The sequence below is a fragment of the Ailuropoda melanoleuca genome, chromosome 4 (genome assembly GCF_002007445.2).
Source record: "Ailuropoda melanoleuca isolate Jingjing chromosome 4, ASM200744v2, whole genome shotgun sequence".
Classification (NCBI taxonomy): domain Eukaryota; kingdom Metazoa; phylum Chordata; class Mammalia; order Carnivora; family Ursidae; genus Ailuropoda; species Ailuropoda melanoleuca.
The window spans coordinates 25,202,995-25,227,008 of record NC_048221.1 but is presented as its reverse complement, the minus strand read 5'-3'; the positions used below and the strand labels follow the sequence as shown (position 1 = coordinate 25,227,008).

Genomic DNA, 24,014 nt, shown 5'->3' with positions numbered 1-24,014 from the left:
ATGATAATATTACTCCCATGACTAGGCTTGTACAAAAACTTGAAGCTGGAAGGAGAACTAAGAAAACTCAAACTATAATAGAGCAATAATATTAATGGAGAAATTTGGAGGTAGGGGGACAATTTGTCTTTTATTTTCTTTAGTTTTTACTGTATCTAAAAAGCCTAGACCTTTTAAAAAAGGACTCAGAACAAAGAAAGAAACGCTCTTTAAATCAAGGATATGAAGTTGAAATAAAGGAATTCTGAGAAAATATTTATTTAAATAAAGAATATAAATTATGTTATACCAATAGTTTACTTTTCCCTATTGATACAATTCAGCAGAGATGCACATATGACATGCTTCAGTAAAATGAATCATTTTTGAAGATATTAAAACAAATACTGCTTTGTTTTGTTTTATAGGGGATTCTCTGTAAATGTATAATGTAGCTTCTTTATAATTTACTTAAATTCAGATCTCCATATTCTACATTTCATTGAGAAGGATATCTATTCTGTATATCCCTTTATTTAATCCTGTATGTCAGTTGGTCTCCTTGAATTTACACTTTCGCGGTACGTGAAGCCATTTCTCTTTTCCTTCACTCTTCAACCCAATGCAGCTTGGTTTACGCCCACCACTCAACAACTTAACCTGTTCCAAGATTACTGTAACCTCTTCCCCCCCCTCAAATTGTCATAGAACCATAAAAACTCTCAATACTGTCAAACGTATCAGGTAATCCATCACATTATATATCCCTGTCCGTTCTTCCCCTAGCCCTTTAATCTTCCTGCTCTAGTCTGGGCTGTATTCAAAATCCCCTACCCCCAGAACCTATATCTTTCTCATCCTGTTTTATTCCCTTGTTTTAATGCAACATATCCTCAGTTAATTTCCTGAAAGGGGGTTGACAGAAGGTAAACACTTTGACTTTGTTCCTCTGAAAATGTTAGTGTTCTACTCTCACATTTGACCGATGGTTTGACTAGATGCACAATTCTACAGGAAATACTTTTCCTTAAAAATTTTGAAAGCATTGTTCTACTGTCTTCTAGCTTCAAATGAGATGGTGAGTCCTGTTCCTCAGGATGCATGGTAGAGACTTCTTGTGCTCAGCAAAGTCGGCTGTGCTTGCCCTTTCTGAGCACCTGGGGGACTACATGTTCCAAACTCCCTAGCACTAAGGGAGGTCCACATGATTGGTTCTAGCCAGGGCCAAAGTATTTAAGAAAGAGTAGGAATTTTCTATTCTTCTATCTTCTTTGGTGAGATGGCAAAATTCTTTATCATAAGATGGTAAAGGCTCCGTGAACTTAGATCCCTGAATGACAACATGAAACAGTGTTCTCTCCTTCACCATGGACATGTAGCATGAGTGCAAAAAAATATTTGTTGAATTAAGTCATTTAGATTTCAGAAGTTTATTTATTGCTATATTATAATTTAGTTTATTATGACTAATAGAGTATGAGATCCTTTGTTTTTCTTTGGCCATTTTCAGAATCTTCTCTCTATCCCTGGTGTTCTTAAATTTCATATACTCAGAACATGGTCTTTTCCCTTTTCTTTCTTTCTTTTTTTTTTTTTGGTGAAATTCACATAACACAAAATAATCATTTTAAAGAGAACAATTCAGTGGCATTTAGTACATTCACAATGTTATGCAACCACAACATCCATCCAGTTCCAAAACATTTTCACCACCCCAAAAGGAAACCTCATGCTCATTAAGAGTTTACTTTCCATCCTCCCTTCCCAGCCCCAGCCACCACTCATCTGCTTTCTTTCTGTGCATTCCTATTCTGGATATTTCATCTAAATACACAATATGTGAATTTCTGTGTCTGGCTTAGTGTGTGTGTTCTAAAATCTACTGTGTTGAGCATTCAGTGCATCCTTTCAGTTTAGAAGCTCATTATCTTCAATTCTGGGGAATTACCTTCTATTCTATTTCACTGATAAATTCTTCTCTTTTTCATCCATCCTCTTTTCCCACTTTCTCCCTTCCCACACTCTGGAAATCTTATTATTCAGATGTTAGATCTGCAGGATCAACTCCCTAATTTTCTTAAATATCCCCCACTTTTTTTTCTTAAATAAAACCTCACTCCCACTCTTGTCTTTTTTGTTATATTTTCTGGAATATTTCCTCTACTTTCTCTTCTAACACCAACGAAAAAAGATATATGCATCCCCACGTTCATTGCAGCATTATTTACAGTAGTCGAGATATGGAAACAACCCAGGTGTTCAATATGCATGAATGGATAAAGAAATATATATATTACAGCCAGAAAAAAGAACGAAATCTTGCCTTTTGGGACAACACAGATGGACCTTGAGGGCATTATACTAAGTGAAATAAAGTCATACAGAAAAAGACAAATACCATATGATCTCAATTACATGTAGAATTAAAAAAAAAAACAAAGGAACAAGCTCATACATAGAGAAAACAGATTGGTGGTTGCCAGAGGCAGGAGGCATGGAGGTGAGAGAAATGGGTGAAGGGGATCAAAAGATTTAAGGAAAAAAAAAAAAAGGCCTTAGGCATAATGCAGAACACAAAAGCCATATGTGAAAGGACAGAGAGATTTGATCTCATATAAATTAAAATTTTCTGATCAAACTCACTGTAAACCCAAGTGAAAGGCCAGTGACAGACGTGGAGGAAATATTTGAAAAATAAAGAGCAGATAAAGGGTTATTATTCATTCATTCATTGAACAATTAATTAGGGGGTACCTACTATGTGCCAGATACTCTCCTAGATGCTAGAAACATTAGAATGAACAAATGACAAAATTCCTGCACTACTGGTTCTTATGTTCTAATTGGGTGAGGAGGGAGGGATGATAAAGAAATAAATGAGCAGTATGTCAGATGGAGATTATGTAGAAAAATAAAGCATGGAAGAAGGAAAGGGAGCATGGGGATGGAAAACATGTGAGGCCCTCCAAAAATGAATAAGAAAAAGTCAAACAACACAGCAGAAAAGGGACAAAGAATAACAACATTGAATTCACAGGCCAAGAAAAGCAAATGTCCAGTAAATGTGAAATTTATGGTCTACCCACTGAAATAATGTCATGGCATTATTGGCTCATCAGTTTGGCAAACATTTAATACCAGGAGGGGTGAGTGAGTAATCTTGTGCCCTTCTGGTGGGAGTGTGAATTGCTATCATTTTCTTTTAGGGGGCATTTTGACAGAACTTATCCAAATGGTGAAAGCACATGTCCTTTGACCCACAGCCCCTATTCTGTGTATTACTCTGGAAAGAGACAACTGTACAAAGATTTTCAATGCAGCATTGTCTGTATTTAAGAAGGAAGTGGAATACAAAATTTTTATAGTTCTACCAAGAAAAAAATGTGTTAATCTTTAAGATCTCTGTCAATAACAACAAAAATTCATTTTAAATAGTATTAACTACCTGCTACATTTGCATAATTTCTAAATGTTGATGCCTAGTCTAGCTGTCTCTCTTAGGTCTCAGAACACTACTGTCTAACTACTTCGCGAACATTTTCATCCAGAAATCCCTCAGTAACTTCATCTCATCATGTCTAAAATGGAATTTCTCTTCCTTTCTCTTGGATGGATTTGGTATCTCTCCTGTCCATAGTCCATCATTCCTATCTCTTTTTTTTTTAATTTAATTTTATTTATTTATGTGACAGACAGCCAGCGAGAAAGGGAACACAGCAGGGGAGTGGGAGAGGAAGAAGCAGGCTCCCAGCGGAGCAGCCCGATGTGGGACTCGATCCTGGAATGCCGGGATCACGCCCTGAGCCAAAGGCAGACGCTCAACGACTGCGCCACCCAGGCGCCCCTTTATCATTCCTATCTCTAAGAAGCTATACTGCAGCTATCTATTTTTGTCTACCTTTCCCAACATACTATAAACTCTTTGAGGAATACATTCATTCCTTCAAATATTTACTCTGTACCAGGTACAATACTAGGTACTCCTCATGGATAATTACCATGATAAACGTGATAAATCTGGAATTTAGAGTCTAGTGGAAGCTGGGAGGTATCTCATCAATAATTTAATTCCCAACACAATTCTGACACATAAAACAAGGTTTCACAAATGTTACATGAATATAGAAAATAACAAAATAATATAAAAGCAGACTTTGAAAGTCATTATAATTTTTCTCTAGTATGTTGAAGATCTAAGTAACCACCTTGTTTAAAAAATTCTAAGCACACCTTAGAGTAATTTACTGCTCAAAATGCTTACCCTTAGAACAAAATCTGAAGTCCCTACCATGACCTACAAAGTCTACATGATCTAGCCCATGGGTCAGCCAACTACAGCCCCACAGGGCCAAATGCAGCTTGCTGCCTTTTGGGTAAATAAGGCTTTAGAGGAACACAGCCAGGTCCATTCATGTACATATTGTCTACAGCTGCTTTCCTCTACAACAGCAGAGTTTAGTAGCGGCAACAGAGGCTTTATAGCCTGCAAAGCCTAAAATATTTACTATCTGGCCATTTATTTATTTATTTTTTAAATATTTTATTTATTTATGTGACAAAGAGACAGCCAGCAAGAGAGGGAACACAGCAGGGAGTGGGAGAGGAAGAAGCAGGCTCCCAGCGGAGGAGCCCGATGTGGGACTCAATCCCGGAACGCTGGGATCACGCCCTGAGCTGAAGTCAGACGCTTTCGACTGCGCTACCCAGGCGCCCCTATCTGGCCCTTTATTTAAAAAAAAAAAAAAAAAAGACATTTTTATTGTCCTAAAACTCCAATTTAAGACCAGTCCCAGTTTTCATAGTTTCTATCTCACACACTCCCTCCCAGGACACATGTACACCTCACTCAGCTTAGTCCGAAATCTGTTCAAATCCCACATGCTACCTTTTAGCTACCTATAGTCTTACATTCTTTTATTTTTCTTCAGTGGCTTTATTACTACCTGACATATTATTAGTTTATTAGTTTTTGTTTCCTCCAAAGAACGTAAACTCCATGAAGGCAAAGTTTTCCCTATCTTGTTCATTTCTGTACCCCCAACAGCTAAAATAAGGCCTGGTATTTATCTGTGGAATGAATGAACATATCTATTTTTAAAGGGATGAAATATGGAAAAATTATTTGACTATTTTCCTCATTCTAAAAAACTAAGAATTTGCAAGATGCTTTTGCACAGTACTAATACCAAAGTGCTAAATAATAATTAACCTCCTGCTATTGTCACTACTGAAATTATTTAAGGTTATATTCTCAAATCTGGTGAATCTTCAGTGGCCTGTAATTAAATAACTGAGGAAAAGGGGCACCTGGGTGGCTCAGTCAGTTAAGCATCTGCCTTTGGCTCAGGTCATGATCTCAGGGTCTTGGGATCAAGTCCTGCATCAGGCTCCTTGCTCAGTGGGGAGTCGGTTTCTCCCTCTCCCTCTGCCTCTTCTTCCCACTTGTGCTCTCTCTCGCTCTCTCAAAGAAATAAAATCTTTTAAAAATTAAAAAAAAAAATAACTGAGGGGGGGCGCCTGGGTGGCACAGCGGTTACGCGTCTGCCTTCGGCTCAGGGCGTGATCCCGGCGTTATGGGATCGCCCCACATCAGGCTCCTCCACTATGAGCCTGCTTCTTCCTCTCCCACTCCCCCTGCTTGTGTTCCCTCTCTCGCTGGCTGTCTCTATCTCTGTCAAATAAATAAATAAAATTGTCTCTATCTCTGTCAAATAAATACATAAAAAAATCTTTAAAAAAAATAAAAAATAACTGAGGAAAAAGAACACTTTTTAAAAAACTTTCTGGGGCACCTGGGTGGCTTAGTCAGTTAGGCACCCAATCTTGATCTCAGCTCAGGTGTTGATCTCAGGGTTGTGGGTTTGAGTCCAGTGTTGAGTTCCATGTTAGGCATGGAGCCTACTTTAAAAAAAAAAGTTTCTAACTACTGATTCTCAAACTTGGGTAGACACCTCAATTCTTTGGGAGTACTAAAAGTCAGAAGCCACTCTGGGACTCAGAAGAGAACCTCCATGTAATAATAAATGCAGGTCTTGAAAGAGCCTTTGGCTTGGCACAACTGAAAGATAAAGTAGAGGATATTCTTTCTTTTTAAAAACTCCCTCTTTTTGAGGGATATTGTAGAAAGATAATTATTCATTTTATCCTATATTAAAGCCATACTTTAAAAAAAAATATTTATTTATGAGAGAGGGAGAGAGAGTGAGTGCATGCATGCGTGAGCATGAGGGGAGACAGAGCTGAGTAGGGAGCCTGAAGCAGGGCTTGATCCCAGGACCCTGAGATCATCACCCCAGCTGAGGGCAGACACATAACCACCTGAGCCACCCAGGGGCCTTAAACCATACTTATTTGTTGTGAAAAATAACACACAGAAAGGGACACAAAACACAAAAGTACAGGTAAATAAAATTTTTAAAAGCAAATGTTTATATGGCTACAACTCAAATCAAGAAACAGAACCTAACCACAACCCCCTAAAGCTTCCCACAAATCCCTTTCCAATCAAAACCCCATAAAAGTAACTACTATCTTGACTTTATGGTATTTAAGTACTTGCATTTCTTTATAGTCACACTACCCAAATGTGCAGACTAAATAGTATAATTGTAGTGGTTTTGAACTTCACATAAGTAGAATACTACAGTAAGTATTCTTTTGTGTCAGCCTTCTTTCATCGAATATGCTTCAGTGCATATTTATCCATTTGACCACTGAAGGTCTTTTGGGTTATTTCCAATTTGGAACTGTGAATAACGCTGCTGTGAATATTCTTGCATTTGTACCTGAAAAGTATGTGCAGGCATTTCTGTAGGGAACCTACCAAGGAGTAGAAGTGATGGGCATTGTAAGTTTGACATTTGAGAACCATCACCTAAGCATTTTGTTTAGTCAGAAAACATCTGGTAGAGTTGCAAAAACTGTCAAATCTGGTCAAAGACTGAACAGAACCAAATTTATTTCTTGGGTGATAAAAATAAATTATATAATCATTAGTTATATTACTGTGTGGCACAAAATAAAAAGCAATGCATTCAATAGAAGTGGAAGGAGCACAAGTGTGCCTAGACTGGATTAAATTCTTCAAGCTAAAGAGCTCCTTTCCTCACATGATAGCTACAACTAACTGAAAGCAGAATATAAACTCAAACAGAAATATCAGATACGGATGTCAGCTGCATAGGGATCTTAACTGACAGAAGAGCAGATGAATATAAAAGAACTACATAATCTGTTATTTCTAACAGTCAACCTGGAAAATATCTTTAACGTCTCAAAGTTAGATTCCATTGAAAAAATAATGTTATCACTTGAGCATCAAAATAATGTGCTGGGGACCAAATTTTCTAAATGGCATATGTACTAGTAATTAAAAAGTTAAAGAGTCTTTAGATTGTCAGGAACATATTACTTTAACAAGAACAATAAACCTGTTATCAGTCAGCTTTCACTGCCTTGTGTCTGGGGCTAAAAGGGGAAAACAAGTTACTTCAGCAAGAGAGCTCCTACTAACACTTTCTCCAACTTCACCATAAGTTTTGAACCTACTAGTGAACGTGTATTTCTGTGTGGCGGGCATTACTTAGTGTGCTTAGTAAATATGATCTCATTTAATGCTCACAATAACCCTATGAAGTAGGTACTACCATCCCATTCTACAAATGAGGAAAATGAGGTTTAAAGAGGTTATACTGCCTGGAGTCCTACTGCTAGTGAGGGACCAAATGAGAATTCACATCAAGGATCCTCTGATCCAATTCTACACATCATAGATGAAAATGAGCTACAGTCACCTAAAAGGTCATTTAAAGGAAATATAGCAAAGAAACTGAGATTAGAATTAACATCAAATACAATCAAAGTAAAAATTAACCATCAGCATTCAACATCAAACCAACCTTTTATTTCTGTCACAGAGTAGCAGTTCACAAAGTAGAAACAGAACTTTAGAATCTCACAGGGGACGCCTAACTTTAATAATACAGACTTTCACAAGGTTATTCGTTTTTGCAGCAAAATAAAATCAGCTAAAGCAATTCCTGCTATAGAAGATAGTCTGCCCTCTCATAAAAACAATTTCAGAAGCTACTTGTTCTAAAACCTAAGAATAAGGAAGTACGAAAGAGAAAAAAATTGATAATTTTCTTTAGAGCAACAGGCAAATTTTATTTTTTGATTTGAATTCAATTAATTAACATATAGCGTATTATTAGTTTTAGAGGTAGAGTTCAGTGATTCATCAGTCTTATATGATACCCAGTGCTCATTACATCACGTGCCCTCTTTAATGTCCCTATCGGTCAGTGTGGGGTATTTATACAAAAAATCCCTGAGAATTAAGGACAGACTGAAAGTAAAGGATGAACCAATTTCAAGAATACAGAAACAGATCTGTTTTAAAGAAAGTAACAATCTACATGTCAAAACACTTTTGGCATAAATTTAAGACTATCTTCAGTACATTTACACTGGGAGAAAACCTGGTAGAAATGTTGGAAAGATAGCCAACTGGGAAAATGATTGGTACAAATAAACACCAAACAAAAACCTTCCCATATATTCTAGATTGGACAACTACTCTGAATTAAGAAACAAAGAATTAGCAACATCTAGTTTAAATTCAAGAGCTTTCCTATAGGTGCGCCTGGGTGGCTTAGTCGGTTAAGCGTCTGCCTTCAGCTCAGGTTATGATCCCAAGGTCCTGGGATTGAGCCCTGCATCGAGTTCTCTACTTAGTGCAGAGCCTGCTTCTCCCTCTCCCTCTGCCTACTGCTCTGACTACTTGTGCTCTCTGTCAAATAAACAAATAAAATATTAAGAAAAAAAATAATTTTCCTATAATGGGGACATAAATTACTAAGGGCAGGGAACCACACCAAGTGTTTCCTATTCTTTGTCATAAATAAACTGCTTTAGCTTAGAGAAATAAAAGTTTAAAAAATGAAAATTAAAAAATCTGTTTCAAGTAGAATATGTAATCAGGCTTTTTATTCCTGAGATTGTTCAGAGGCTGATATCATAGAGTGATGAAAAAGTAAACAGTCACAGAGCAACACTGATTCAGTGCATTACACCAAATAAGGCAATTTTTATGGGAGAGCAAAGTCCTAAGAGAAAGGAGGGAATGAGACAAACATATACAGTTAATGACTGTAATTTCAAAAGGGGAGTGGGAGGCGGGGGAAGAATTTTTTTTTAAATCAGGAAAAAAATAGTAAGACACAACATATTAAGAGAATTAAGACTTTTGCCTAATAATAAAAACCATTAAGTCTCATAGTAACCATGGATTAAGAATACGAAGACATGAAGTTTATTCCAGGGCACTTGTTAACTCAATCACCAGAAGGAAGATGTCGTTTGGGGTGGAGACAGTTTGTTTATACAAAGCAGACCTCAGAAGAAAGTTTCTCTGGTACCCAGCTGGGATACCTCTGCCCTCACCCAAACAGTAGCAAAAGGAATTAAAAGTGCAGGCAGCAGTCCAGAGAAGGGAGTATTTCACTCTATGCCCATGCAGCAAGTCTCTATGACCTGAGATTCTTCAACTTTTACCCTTTATCTTTGCACTCAGCATATAAGTCAACCAAATGACAGAGGTCACAGGAAAAATATGAAACAGATTTAGAGGTGCACAATCTGTTAACTCAAAAAACATCTTCAGCAGAACACAACAGTCTCAACATATTTGTTAAGTTTACATGGTAAACCCTGAGTAACTAAAATTTGCAGGGAACATGGAATGTGGAATTCTGCTTAAATCAAACTTCATGCCCAAATCCCTGAGGAGAAAATACTGCTAGAGATTTTTAGCAAGTTTTATTAAAGTTACTTGTTATTTCTAGATTTTATATGGTAGATTTTTTTTATCCCATAATGCCGGGATCACGCCCTGAGCCGAAGGCAGACGCTTAACCGCTGTGCCACCCAGGTGCCCCTATATGGTAGATTTTTACATAGAAAATTTACTTCACAGTTCTGGAATTATGTAAAAGGTTATATTTAAATCTGTTCAAAATCTAATCTCTCTGCCTGGATTAAAAGCTTTTCTCTTAAAAGAGAATTAAGAAGAAACAGTCTCTTTTACCATAAAAGGAAAACAAATTGAAATGTGTTCCAACTCATTTAATTTCATCAAAATCACCTTATAAATGGAGACAGCCAACAACTAACTCGTTCTCTTATGGATTCATATATGTAAACTGAAAAAATCTGTTAATACATTCAAAATAGACATGATGAATCCCACAGAAGTGAATTATTTTCTTTTTTTCTTTTCCAGAGAGAGAGAGAGAGAGAGAGGAGTAGGAGGGGCGGGGGGGGAGGGACAGAGAGAATCTGAACCAGACCCCACACCGAGCACTGAGCCCAACATGGGGCTCAATCTCACAACCCTGAGATCATGTCCTGAGCTGAAATCAAGAGTTGGATGCTTAACCAATTGAGCCACCCAGGCACCCCTGCCTTCTAATTTTTAAAACACAAGGTTAATTGGATTATACAACAAGCACCGTAAATAATGAGATCTAGGTACTTAACATCTGCTTTTTAAATGACTGGAAATAAGGGGCACCTAGCTGGCTTAGTTGGTAGACCATGCAGCTCTTGATCTCAGGGTTAAGTTTGAGCCCCATGTTGGGTGTAGAAATTACTTAAAATTAAAAAAAATCTTTAAAAAAATAAACAAAGACTGGAAATAAGAATATGAAGTGTCACTGCTCACTGAACAATTCAAAATCATAAATCAATTCAAGATGGCTATCAGTAAAAATAATGGCAATAAAGTTTGTGTGAGATTATAAAAACATAATCCAAAATTGTTTCAAAAGTTCACTTCTGTATAATTTCTGCTGGATTTGCCTTGCTCACCATATTACTTATTAAACAAAACAATTTCTGTACCGGTATTATTTTATAACCAGCAACTTGTTATAAAATAATGAAAATATCCCTTCTGACAACAAATCAAACCAGAATTAACTAAGTATGCCAACTCTGGCTATCCAAATATAAGGAGCCAACAGATTTGGAATCCTCATTAACCAAACCCTTGCTACTTGTTACCAAAACTCAGGAACTGAACAGATTCAGATAATGGGCTATATCCCTAGATACATGAATTTACATCCAAACTTCCTCTGTTTGCACTTAGGGACCCAATGGATTCAGATATCTAGGAATACTTGCATTTTATTTTTTTGTTCTTTGGTTCACTCTTTGTCCACAAGAAAAGGATTTTATATTATCATTTTCCCCTCTGTACCACATTTAACATTTTCCCCATGCTATTACATAGTTCTCATAAACATAATTTTATTAGCTAATATCCCCCCCCATTGAGGGGATTGCTATAACTTACATAACTTCTGCTCTATATCTGAACGTTTATTGGTCCATTTGGCTCTCGTAACTATGACACAATAAAAATCTCCAAACATCTTTTTCTTTTTTTAAAAAAATATTTTATTTATTTATTTGACAGAGAGAGTGAGTGAGCACAAGCAGGGGGAGCGGCAGGCAGAGGGAGAGGGAGAAGCAGGCTCCCCGAGAAGCAGGGAGCCCAATGTGGGGCTCGATCCCAGGACCCTGGGATCATGACTTGAGCTGAAGGCAGACGCTTAACTGACTGAACCACCCAGAAGCCCCTCCAAATATCTTTTTCTTAATGTGAAACAAACGTCGTTCTACATTACAACTACAGCTAAATATTTTACACATTTTATAATAATACTTTAAAATGATTTTTGCAAATTGTAATTTAGTCTTTTTTTTATAGTTCTCTATTCTCATTTCTTTGGGCTCAAAATACAAGTCACAAAAATTTTAATAAAAATAACATTAAAAATGGTCATATGTAATCTAAGTATAAAATCCGTCTCCTAAAGATTTATATTTTAGACTCTATATTCTGCTTTTAGTTGGTTTCAGTGGATACCAATTATTTTGTCCCAAATCCTTGTGCCAATTTCCCATAAAACTGAAATTTAGTAATCACAAGATAACAAAAACATGGACTAATCTTTGCTTTATGAAAAAGTTTTAAAGGACAAGATATATGCCATATTTATTAAATAATTTTCCTCAAAATAGTATTAAACTGACATTCAACATTATCGTCTCTAAAATGGACAAAAACAGAAACTCTTCTAAAACTATTAAATGAAATTCCAGGTTTCCTTAAGACATCTCTAGGGAGTATAACACTTGGTCTACTGCGTTTGTCTGCTATAATTACCAGGTGTGGCCCTTATAAGCCTCAAGTGCTCCTGAGATTGTGTGTGGAGGAGGAGAGAGAACCACATATGCTTGCACGTCCACAGATGAACTCATGAGCATAAAAACATGAGAAGTCACTCGTTTCAAAAAGAGAGCGAACAGGAAGATAAAAATGCTCAACAAAGTGTATTGTATGTCTGGTAGGAAAAATATAGATGGCATCAATAAATCTTTTATTACACATAGTGACCTTTAATTAAATCACTAAGACCAAAAGAATATCACAACCTCATGATTCAAGCAGCCACGTGACTGATTTTCAAGTAAGAGGGAATTCATGATACTTTCACTCAAAATTCAGCAGAGGTCCAAATCACCTCAAAAGCCAACCTATCCATCTTTATTATTAAAGACAGCCTTTCCAAGGGTAGGTGGTTGATGTCAGACTGTAGAACAATCTATTGTTACTCCTTCCCTAAAAGGTCCTGCTGCCCTAAGGGCCATCTTCAGATCTGAGTGCCCAAACAAAATCACTGTTTTCATGGCTTCATTTAATCATTTAAGAAATTTATTTAAGAACTTCAAATGCAAATCTGATAGAACTAGAACTTAAATAAAACAGGCTAATGTTTAGGTGCTTGACATTCCATTTTATTCCCTGCTCAACAACAATTTTCATTTAAAAGCCTGAAACTTCCTCCTTTTTTTGGTGGGCAATATGGAATCCATCTTTGAAGGCAAATGCCACAAAAATAATTCTTTCAAAAGAGAGAAGCCGAAACAGTACGAAAAGTATTGCTGCTCTCTGAAGATGGCCCTCTGTGCACTTCTACCGTAACAAACACATTGAGATCTTCATTTTTCCTCTCATTTTTTCAATTTTTGCCCCTAACTTCATTAAAATCAATGTGAAAAATACTCTGTACTCACTCTGGCATTCTATGAATTGATGAATAAAAGTGCAGTCCCCGCCACTCTTTGAAAGCAAGTGCTCTAATAAAGAAAGAAACACCTTTAAGGATATAGTTTGTTGCTGTTTTTGAAAACCAACAGCAAAGGTAGGAAAACTGAAATGTATTAACATGAGTAACTCTGAATAAGATTCATAAAAGTTTAATATATTTTTAATATTAATAGCAGACATATTTTGGAGTTAAATAAAGCTAAATGACTGAAAATTATAATCATATAATCATTGATTTGCATCCTGAATGGTTAGCTTTTAAAGGTGCAGTTTCTATCCAAAGAGCTCAAGAAAACCACAGATATATTGCTTTAAAAAGCTTCTTCCACTTTTAAAATACACCTTTCTCCATGACAGCTTAATAAATACCTGTAAATAATTTTTAAATTTTATTATTTGTTCTTGCTGAATTAATTCTCAAATAACTGTCTTCTAACAGTCCCTCTTCAAAGCTATTCTTCTTAATTAAGAGGCAAAAGGTAAATATTTTAAGAATACCATGAAATAATGCCTTAAAAATTTTAAGACACCGATGCAACATTTCAATTTTTAGACTTTCATTTCACAAATAACCTTTCCCTTTGAGTCATTTAATCTGTACTTTATATACTCTCAAAATATTACATTGTTTATCTCCACCCAAATGATTAAAGTCAATGCCTATGCATTTTAAAATAAGAGCCTGGAAAATGGTTTTGCTCAGGTCAAACAGAATTTGTTTTGTTTTGTTTTAATGAGTGGAGAGAATCAAAACCTAACAGGAGTTTAAGAAAAGTTTCAACCCTTTTCTTAAAATAATCTTAATTTACATTGATTCAAAGAGTTAACTTCTGAATCTGGATAACATCCTTCAATTACATCTCTGGATCTTTCAAAACTACTAAATAGACTTTGGAAGTTCAAGTGCTAAAAATATATCCCAATATGATGACTATCTGGAAGGTGTGAAAGCGCTAAAAGCTGTCAAAGAGAACATAAGTTAGTACCACTCAGACTGTGAAAGCCTCTTTTCTTTTCTCCTCATTTCAATCCACCTCACCCCTCATCATCTCAACTTTGCTTGAGAGGCAGGCATCTCCTACTCTGATCACATTACAACTTCTATTGACATCCTTACTGATGCCATCTCCTTTACCTTCCTGCTGAAATCGTCATTCTCTATCTACTTACATGGTGTACAGAGCCTCTAGTCAACGGTTATATAAATATATGTGTGTGTATAGTTGTATATAATTGTATAGTTATATAGTTACACTACACAAAAATACACTATAGTCCCAAAAAGAAAAGAAAAGAAAAAAAGGCTAGCTACCAACAGAAATTAAAAAAAAAAAAAATCTAATAAATAGCATTTGCTGACTGGAGCCCAGAAATCCAAAACAGGAGCCCTCAGTTAAACAGTAATTACCATGATCAAAGTTTGTTTTACATAAATCCTACCTAAGCTATGATAACATTTTCAGAACTCCAACTATACAACATCATGGTTAAATAAGAAAACTCATTTGAAACCAAATTTTAACCTAAAGGACTTAATAGAACTTACATGAAACAAAATTTTGGACTATCATCACAGGACTTTAGATGACATTTATTACTGCAGTACATCCCACCATTACTCACTAAGCCCCAAATCACCCTTTCCTCTACTCTGATTTTAATATCTGGACCCTAGATTAAAATATTTATCATACTAGTTTAGATAAAATGCAAGATAAATATATATATATTATATATATATATAATATATATATATATATAACTTCTAAAAAGGCATTTTCTAAGATATAAGAGAAAAGTCTTTCAGATAGTATATGTAAAAGATTTGGGTCATGACACTTTTAATACTTCATTACTTGAATTCAGCCCCTTGGGAATTCACTTTGCCAAAAGTATAAAAGATGTCACTGATAATGCAAAGAGATCAGATACTTAAGGTGGGGGAAAAGGGGAGGCATGTCTAAGATCCCAAATAGGGCTGTGGAAATGTAAAGGAAAGACAGATACAGAAACAAAAAAGAGAACTGTGATACTTAAAATGTGTTTTATTTATACACGATTTTCCTATAAATTTTGATTTTCTATACTACCTGTGCTGTCCAATACACATGCTCAATACACATGTGACTACTGAGCCCTGAAAAAATGGCTAGTTTGAATTGAGACATGTTGTAATTGTAAAATAAATATACACTGGTTTCAAAGACTTACCAAGGAAAAAGGAATGTGAAATACTTCATTTATAATATTTTAATATTCATTACATGTTGAAATTATATTTTTGATATAGTGGATTAAAGTAAATATATTATGAAACATTATTAAAATACATTATTAACACTTTACCTGTATCTTTTTATATTCTTAATGTGGTTATCAAAAACTTTTAAATTATATATGTGGCTCTCATAATATTTCTATTAGAGCTTTTCTATACTAAGATATATTTGAATTATGCTTATCGGATAAGATACAAAAACATTTATAGTATAAAATCTGTGCTTATATCAGCTACTTTAGATTTTAGTAATTTCAAAAATAGAGTTTACTAGAGAAATTGCATTAATCTTAACATCTCCAGATATTTAAAAAATATTCTCTTAAAACTATACTTTGTTCTCCCTCTACTATTTTTAAAGAGTAATTTTAGATAAAGTCATATCTGATAGCATATTGTGGCTATGGACTTTGGTAATACTGGAATGCTTGATAATTGGTTTGTTATTATATAACAAATGATTCAGAACAGACTCATCTTATTCCAAAATCCACTCTATACTAAATCTGGTATAATGAAGCTTTTGTGCATATCAAGATATTTACTATTTCGTTTCGTTAAAGATATACTGCAGGTGACTCACACCACTCAATTTATCACCAAACACACCAGCAGGGAAAAAACAATCATGGTAAGAAGTACCCTAAAGTATCCAAAATATCTTATTCAGTCTAAAATCAAGGAGTCGTCTCCGACTATTCTCACCTAAATCAATTGGAATTGGCAAAAAAATTTAAGCAGTAATCTGACAACTCTAAAATAATATAAAGATGATTTAGTGTATATAAAGGGATTCTCTTAAGTGAAGCAAGGGCATGTTCCCAGCTTGAGTTAACACTAACATTATTAATAAATACATGCTTAAATCGAAATGGTGATGAATTGGAATGAAAAGTGCTCATGCCAGAAAGAGGGAAAAAAAAGCAAATAATGACAACAAAAAATAAAAATTCGTTTAACAATGACAAGCTTTTAGAAGATGAGGATTAAGTCATTTCATATATGTTTGCTAAATACAATTAATAAATAGAAATTAGTAATATTAGTAATGAATATAAACTACACCTTTAAAAATTCTCAAATTGAAACGCAAACTGGAGTTCTAAAATGTAGATGTATTTTATAAAACACACATAGTCAAATAACAATGATTAATGACAATAACTTTTAATTTAGAAATTTCAAGATTTGTTACAGAATATATGTAATATTAGGTCTTGAGCTTACAGCTTACATATACATGATTACTTGAGCCTATCTTGCCGGTTCTGGATTAAAAACCAACCACACAAAAACAAGAACAAAAAAACACCTCCTAACTTTACCAGAGTTGGCTGCTGCCCCAAGAACTATAAAGATATCCCCTGATACATGAAAAATATATTTAATAAGAAGTTCTGAGTATTGACCTATCTTCCACTAACTTCTGTATGAAAACTAAGATGAGAGATACACAGATTTGTAAACACAGAAAATAATTTTATTCATTCCGTACTTCAAGCACCTAATGCAGATCTGGCACATAGCTGGTGCTCAAATAATGTTGGATGGATGGAAATGGGGGAGGGTGAATGGGGATCTTCACAACTGAAGGAATGTACAAGTCTTTGAGTAAAAAGTGCCCCATGCGGTAACAGGAAAACCAAGAGTAGCTATACATTTTGGCAAGAGATAATGCAAGCTATCCAGAAAGAAGGGTCAGAGTAAACTGATCATTAACAATAAATGATCTTTCAGATAGCAGAAATGACTGACCCTGTTTTTTCTGATTAAAGAAACGGATGTGTACAGTATAAAGAAAGCAGTTTCTAAGACACATCCAAGAGCTCAATGGGCTGTTAAGTAAACTCTTGGCCAGGGATAGGGCAGGACACAAACATTAAAAATGGAGGCCCAATATCCTCAGGAAACAGTACCTGATGGAAGAAAATGGTAGTAGAGTTCTTTGAAAAATATACTGGGGGAGAAAGCTATACTATGTTATATAAACCAATGTTAAAGTTGAACATTATCATTTTCCTGTTATTTGAAGAGCTAAAATTTCCATATAACAAGGGATATCTAACCAAAAATCATACCATTAAGAATTACAAAATACAGGGAAGTTTTTTTTTAAAGCTGGGATTCAATGGTCTATGAACTGCGTGCTTTTTGTTCCAAACACTTAAAACCTTAAAATGCTAACCTCTCTATCCTGCTTAAATAGTAAAAGGATATCATGAAAGAAAAACATTTAAATTTTTTACACTACCTTTTTCTGTGCTCCCATTTATTTTAGGTAAGAAGTCATCAACTTGTATCCCTAGGATTAAGACAGTGTATCATTGCCTGATCAAAGAAAGTGCTACCTTAAAACTGGCCTCAAGTGTAACCATGGCATTCCGTATTCCTACTTACATTAAGACAGTATAGCACACTTCAAATTTGTTTTTAGAAGAAGGGTTCAACTAGCCATTTTCTATTGACTCAGAGAAAAAGCTAAAACTGCTTAGTAGCCTTCCAATGAACCTCAAAAGAAAAAGGGTCCTGCTGTGCATGTATTTTTCTTATTTAAATATCTCTAAGTAAAGTGTCTCAGATACAGAAATTTCATTTATCTCAAGGACTAAACAATGGTGCCCACTGGTGGCAATCAAGCATACTTTCAAAGGAAATTTTCTGAAAGACTGTTGATACTTTATACCCAAAACATAAAATATCCCTTCTAAAATAAATACCCCCTGAGAGAGTAAACATCAAAAGTTCAATGAAAAAATTCAGCTTTAAATAAGAAATATGGTAACACACCTACCTAAACTGCTGCATTCTTTAAGAGTTTTCTCCTGAAGATGTTCTAACCGTACTGTAAATAAAAGTCCAAGAAAAAGATATTTCACAGATAAAAGAAAAAAAATCAAATCAAATCAACTTCTGGATTAGCTAACTTACCTTGTAAAGCTGTTAGCCTTTCATTGGTGAAGTCATTATCAGCTTGCAAAGCTTCTATTTTTGCCTGGAGCTCCTGTTCTTTTTCTTCCATTTCATCTATTTTATGCTGTAATTCTTTTTTCTCAGCTTGTCCCTTCTGTTGGATTTCTTCTTGTTTTCCCTCTGCTACCTGTTGAGAAAAAAAAAATTTTCAGTTATTTCATAAAGTCTGAAATTGCTTTCAGAGGCCTAGAGCAGGACTGCTTTTATTCACCATAAACTTCAAAGGAGAATATTCAATATTATAGAACATATTTGTAAATGTCAAAATAATGTCAAAAGTGCTCTGCATTGAGGTCATGCTTCCCTATCACCTAGGAAAGAAAAACTTGTAGCAGGCAAACAGGCCTAATACATACAGATAAGAGGGTCAAAATGAAAAACTCCACAGTTTTCAAGAGGGAAATATGTAAAGTTTTCCCCTGAAATTACTACTGTTTAAATTAGTTTGTAAGTTCTAAAATGTAACTTACTCTGATATTTTAAACAAAACTGTGTTTAGTTGAAGGAATGATGATCATAAGCACTTTCCAAAATGACCTCCTTTTAACAAGACCAATCTTTGAAATTATTACAGGTTCACTAAACACACAGAGAGGAGGTATGCCCTGGTCTTCTCTAACAAATAAATATCTTCTAGCCACTCATTCCATGGTTTGAATTATTTAAAGATGGGTCTTCACAAACTGAGTTATAACATTTTAAATGACCAATTTGACATTACCTCTGGCCTCATCTGTCCTTATCCTAAATGTCCTATAGCTATAGGGAGCTGTAGCTGAAGCAGTTAATAGCATCCCTGGAAGCTACAAGGGTCCATACAGATCACTCCAAGATTACTTCTGCGCTTGTTCCAACATAGTTGGGCTCTGCCTTTGGGGCTGCCCAAGGATAAGCAGATTCAAGTTTTTAAAAAGCCTAAATACCTGGGGGTATGCTGATTTACATCTACTTCCTGTTATATATTAAAAGATGCCTGTTGGGAAGTACTATTTATTTCCATCCAGAGGAAATATGTCAGCTTTTATAGACTTTCAATTATCTGTGGCAACAGGGTTTGGGCTAAATGGCACCTTATTTTTACTACAAATTTCAACCATTACCAAATTTTACATCAACAACTATTCAGCAATACCTAACCTCTTAATCTATCCAGTGTGTTAGGGACAATTAACATACTTTCAGGTTGAGTAAATACATACCTTTAATTTATCAGATAAATCTTTAATCTCATTAACTGCTCCATTATATTTATTGGCTAATTCTCTTAATTCTTCCTGAGTCCGTTCATTCATTTCTTTAAGATGGGTACATTCATCTTCAGTATTACTCAAACTTCGCTGTAATTCAAGTTTACAGACAACTAATTTAGAATAAATGCACATTCTAAATTCAATTTCTAAAAAGTGTTAACTCTATGGGATGTTCTAAATTAACATCTGCCCTGGCCTTTATATAAGAGTTAAACAATATAAGAATTTTAATTTACTTTAGGTACACGCTAAAACAGAAAATACAACAAAAAATTTGAAGAAAAACAAAACAACAGAAAGGGGGCAGGGGAGGAAAAGATGTTACTTTTATATAAATACTCTTTTAAAAGGCCACTGGGTATGACGTTAAGATTTGAAAATATTTTAAGCTATCAATTCCTGAAAGCAAGTTTGATAATATGTACAATCAACTTAATAAAAATATTAGAAGACAGCTAGCAATTTTCTTTCCTTGAATGTCAAATTAATGACACAACAGTGAATTAGTTACTATGGGATGAGGCTATTTTAGAAACTATTACTATACCATATTCTATAGTTATACTATATATAGTATTTTTACTATTCAGTTTCCAATGGGCATTTTAATTAAATCCAGTAACAAATAACTTCTGTGGTAATTTAGCAGTGGTTCAACGGAACGACCTACGTTATTGGTTAGGTTGTTTTTAAAGCAATGAGAATCACATTTGATTATTCCTAAAAGATCAAGGAAAGACCTCAGAGTTATTTTCTCTTTGACATCCAAAGTTAGACACAGTTTTCTTCTCTAGAGGATGGGTAAATAAGAACAGTGGTAAGGTTCTCCACCTTCAACTAACTAACCTCAATTGAAAGAAAAGCAAAATTAGGTGACAGATCAATTCCCCAGCACATATCACAGTCCACTGTGTGAGAGGCTGAATCCTAAGCAGAATGCACAGAGTGAGACCCCCTGATTAGGCTTTTATTTGCTTAGCCACTGAGTAGGGACACAAGCAACAGACTCACATGGTTATGTTGAAAATTCCTAACAACGAAAACAGGATCCTGCCTCTTCCCACTTGATAGACAGGAAATATTTCCTAGCTATATAATACTCAAGTTTAAAATGTCCTAGAATATTAGCAATTTTAGGCTAAAAAATTTAAATCACACTAGCACTTTGTATTTGTTGAAATGAAATACCTCAACTTCTGAAAGTTTTCTAACCACTTCAATTTTCTCCTGAAGAACCCGCCTCAGGGACTCTTTGGCTGTCGTCTCGTAGTTGTGTTTATCCTCCTGTAATGCTATCAGTTCCTTCCGTAAACTATCTTCTGTTTGATTCTAGGATTAGAAGATATTTATAATTATAGCCAAGTAATTTTTTAAAGTATTTACCATTTGAAAAAATAACACATTATGATGCTCTTTGAATTCTATATTGAGGTACCTCCAAATACAAATAATGTTGGCCCTGTATTAATTGAAGCTGTATTTAAAAGTTGCATTGTAAATTATGCCTTCACAAATATATATATATATATATATTTTTTTTTTAAGATTTTATTTATTTATTTGACAGAGATAGAGACAGCCAGCGAGAGGGGGAACACAAGCAGGGGGAGTGGGAGAGGAAGAAGCAGGCTCATAGCAGAGGAGCCTGATGTGGGGCTCGATCCCATAATGCTGGGATCACGCCCTGAGCCGAAGGCAGACGCTTAACCACTGTGCCACCCAGGCGCCCCTGCCTTCACAAATATATTAATCCACACTTCCAATAGAAAAAAAAAAACGTCAAAGGAAATTGAGAATTTCTCTCAAATGTACAAAATGAATTAAGTCTCCTATCTGTCATGTTCTCCGTAAGCCACAATATTTACATTTGTGGACAAAAATAATCTCTTACTTTCAAAGGGGCCAAGCATTTAAAAAAAATGGTTAAGCCAAAAGGAATAAGAGCACCCTGAGGAAAAAGCTGATTCCAGCTCTGAGGCAGGAAATGTACAAGATGAGTCTGGAACACCTTGTCTAAAATGAAGCTATCAAAGTTTGCTGGGGTTCTACCAAAAGGACTCAGGCACCAAAGATGGGATAATTTGAGCATCAGTAAGAACAACAAATGGAATAGGGTGAAACACACGAAATATATTTAAATCTAAGTTTGGAAAAAAAAACACTTCATAGTCACTCTTTGGTGGGCGAGAAGGAACCAATTCATTACTTTGAAATCCAGTAAATAAATGGAGAAAATCACTTATCCTTCTTTTCCTAAAGAAAATGACTTCAGGGTAACAAAATGGTTTATGAGGGGGAATAGAAGTATTTACAGAAGTAATCCAACTAATAAATGAAGGAAAAACAGAACTACAACATCACTATGGATCTAGGCAAGGATCATCGGAGATTGCTAATATCTCAAAAAGAAAGACAACTAGACCTTATGGTGCCTTCTGGTGAAAGTACACAATACTATTCATGAAGTATTGTTGGCAAAAAACAGTTGAACCTAAATCAGATCAAATCTCTAGATCAAACACCAATTTATGGTGTGGGAGAAGAACTAGAAAGATGTTTAAATAACAATCCAGATTGAGGGAAATTATAGAGGACAAATGACCCAAGTTTCTCCAGCAAATATCAACTGTGATAGAAAAAAAAGAAAGAGTTGTATATGGGCTCAATATACAATTCTTTCTCCTTACATGTATGTTTGAAATTTCCTATAATGACAAAAGATTTAAAAGAATGGTGAAAACTTATAAATGTTTTAGCATGTACTCAAAATGACAGTCAAAGAAACGAAGCTACATAAAAAACTATGCATTTTTCATGCATAGTTTATGCATTTTTCTTTATGGATCTTTACTTGAGATTAATACTTACTTTGGAGCATGCCTGTAATTGGTTTCCCATAACTTCTAACCGTGATAAGAGTCTATCTTCATCTATTAAAGCCTGTTGAAGAAAATTAAATATAAATAAAATCCCAGGATAACTAAAAAAGTACACATACCAAAAAGGTTGCTACTGCCAAAAAAAGATATAAAATCATAAAACTGACCAACATCCATTATAAAACGTTAAATTTTCAATATTTGGTCATTAAGAAATAACTGTGCCTGCTAAAAAAATTTACTTTTAATCAATATCTAAGGGATACTAATATACTTAAATGCTTCTTGAATATAAAGGCAACTGGAATACCTGCCAACTGGTATCTGAAGCCTCTTGGGTGATAGCTAGTAGCCGCTGAAGTGTGGCTAACTTCTGTTCCAACATCTGTTCCCGATGTAAGGCCTCCTAATAGTACAAATCACAAAAGAGACTCTAATAAACTCAGCATGATCCTTGAAGAGAAATCAAAGTACATTCTGAAAATAGTCTCCTCTTACATCCCACTTCATATCTTACTTTCAAATCTGATAAATCTACCTTGTAAAATATATATAAGCCACATCATTTTAGTCTCATTTCCTGGTCTGTTAGGGGTACTGAGGTGCACCTTCCCCTATTAACAGAAAACAAATCCCCTGTTTTTGTTTTCCTTTTACTCATAATTTATAAGAGTTTAAAATTTTAAAAAAGGAAACCCAGATTAGAAGAATCCAACAAATGTTCAACCCTCCATTTTCTCTCTCTCTCTCTATATATATCTATATAAAACCCTCCATTTCCAATTTTATATATATAAATTTTTAAATATATATACGTATCTTTCAGAACAAACTCATTTGAAACTAAGCCAAACAATTTGGTCAGTAGGGAAGATACTTCTTAATGGCTTGGCTGCATGAGTATGACATCTAAAACAGAAATGTCTTTTAATTTTTCCTTTCAAGAATGATATATATAAATATATATATTTAAGGAGAGAGACTGTTTCACAATCTCTTGCATTTTCAGGTGTTCTGATTCTTTGTGATTGTATACTACTTAGCAACAATCAAATATGCCAAAAATAATAAGAGTCCACCAATGTAATTAAGGGATCAAGGAGTTATATAACTATTTGGCAGCTCCAAAGGGATATTTTTACAGAGAAGAACATTGGCAAGCAAAGCCTTATCTCTAGGTCACTTGTTAACATTTGATAGCTGTTTAGAGGGTCTCCTTCACTAGAAGTCAAGGTGAAAACGCTCACACAGCATTCAGCTGTGGTTATGGCACACCTTTAAATTTCACTTTCTTCTATTCCTGTCATTAGCCAAAGAAGAACACTTACTACCCTAATACCTCTGGAGCCACATCAAAAAAGAAGGATATGCTTCAAAGACAGTACTTGAGGTTTAAAGTATGCATTTATTTTTCTCCACATCCTTGATAAATAACGATTAAAGAAAATTTGATCTAATTAGAGTTACAGGTACCGTTT

The 24,014-nt window shown here is 34.9% G+C and overlaps 1 protein-coding gene across 41 annotated transcripts in view; it reads right to left on the bottom strand.

Annotated features, from left to right (window-relative positions):
• Positions 1-24,014, bottom strand: part of SLMAP (sarcolemma associated protein) — a 149,960-nt gene that overhangs the window by 33,755 nt on the left and 92,191 nt on the right. For 10 of the 41 annotated variants that reach the window (XM_019805278.2, XM_019805267.2, XM_019805316.2 and 7 more), the window contains 8 exons: positions 22,847-22,942; positions 22,526-22,597; positions 20,846-20,986; positions 19,607-19,744; positions 18,366-18,534; positions 18,229-18,279; positions 17,689-17,739; positions 13,126-13,188 (listed from right to left, as the gene is read on the bottom strand). In XM_019805278.2, the coding sequence (XP_019660837.1) occupies positions 13,126-13,188; positions 17,689-17,739; positions 18,229-18,279; positions 18,366-18,534; positions 19,607-19,744; positions 20,846-20,986; positions 22,526-22,597; positions 22,847-22,942 (781 nt within the window). The remainder of the gene's footprint in view (positions 1-13,125; positions 13,189-17,688; positions 17,740-18,228; positions 18,280-18,365; positions 18,535-19,606; positions 19,745-20,845; positions 20,987-22,525; positions 22,598-22,846; positions 22,943-24,014) is intronic. The other 31 variants (XM_019805298.2, XM_034658512.1, XM_034658514.1 and 28 more) reach the window with 7 other exon arrangements.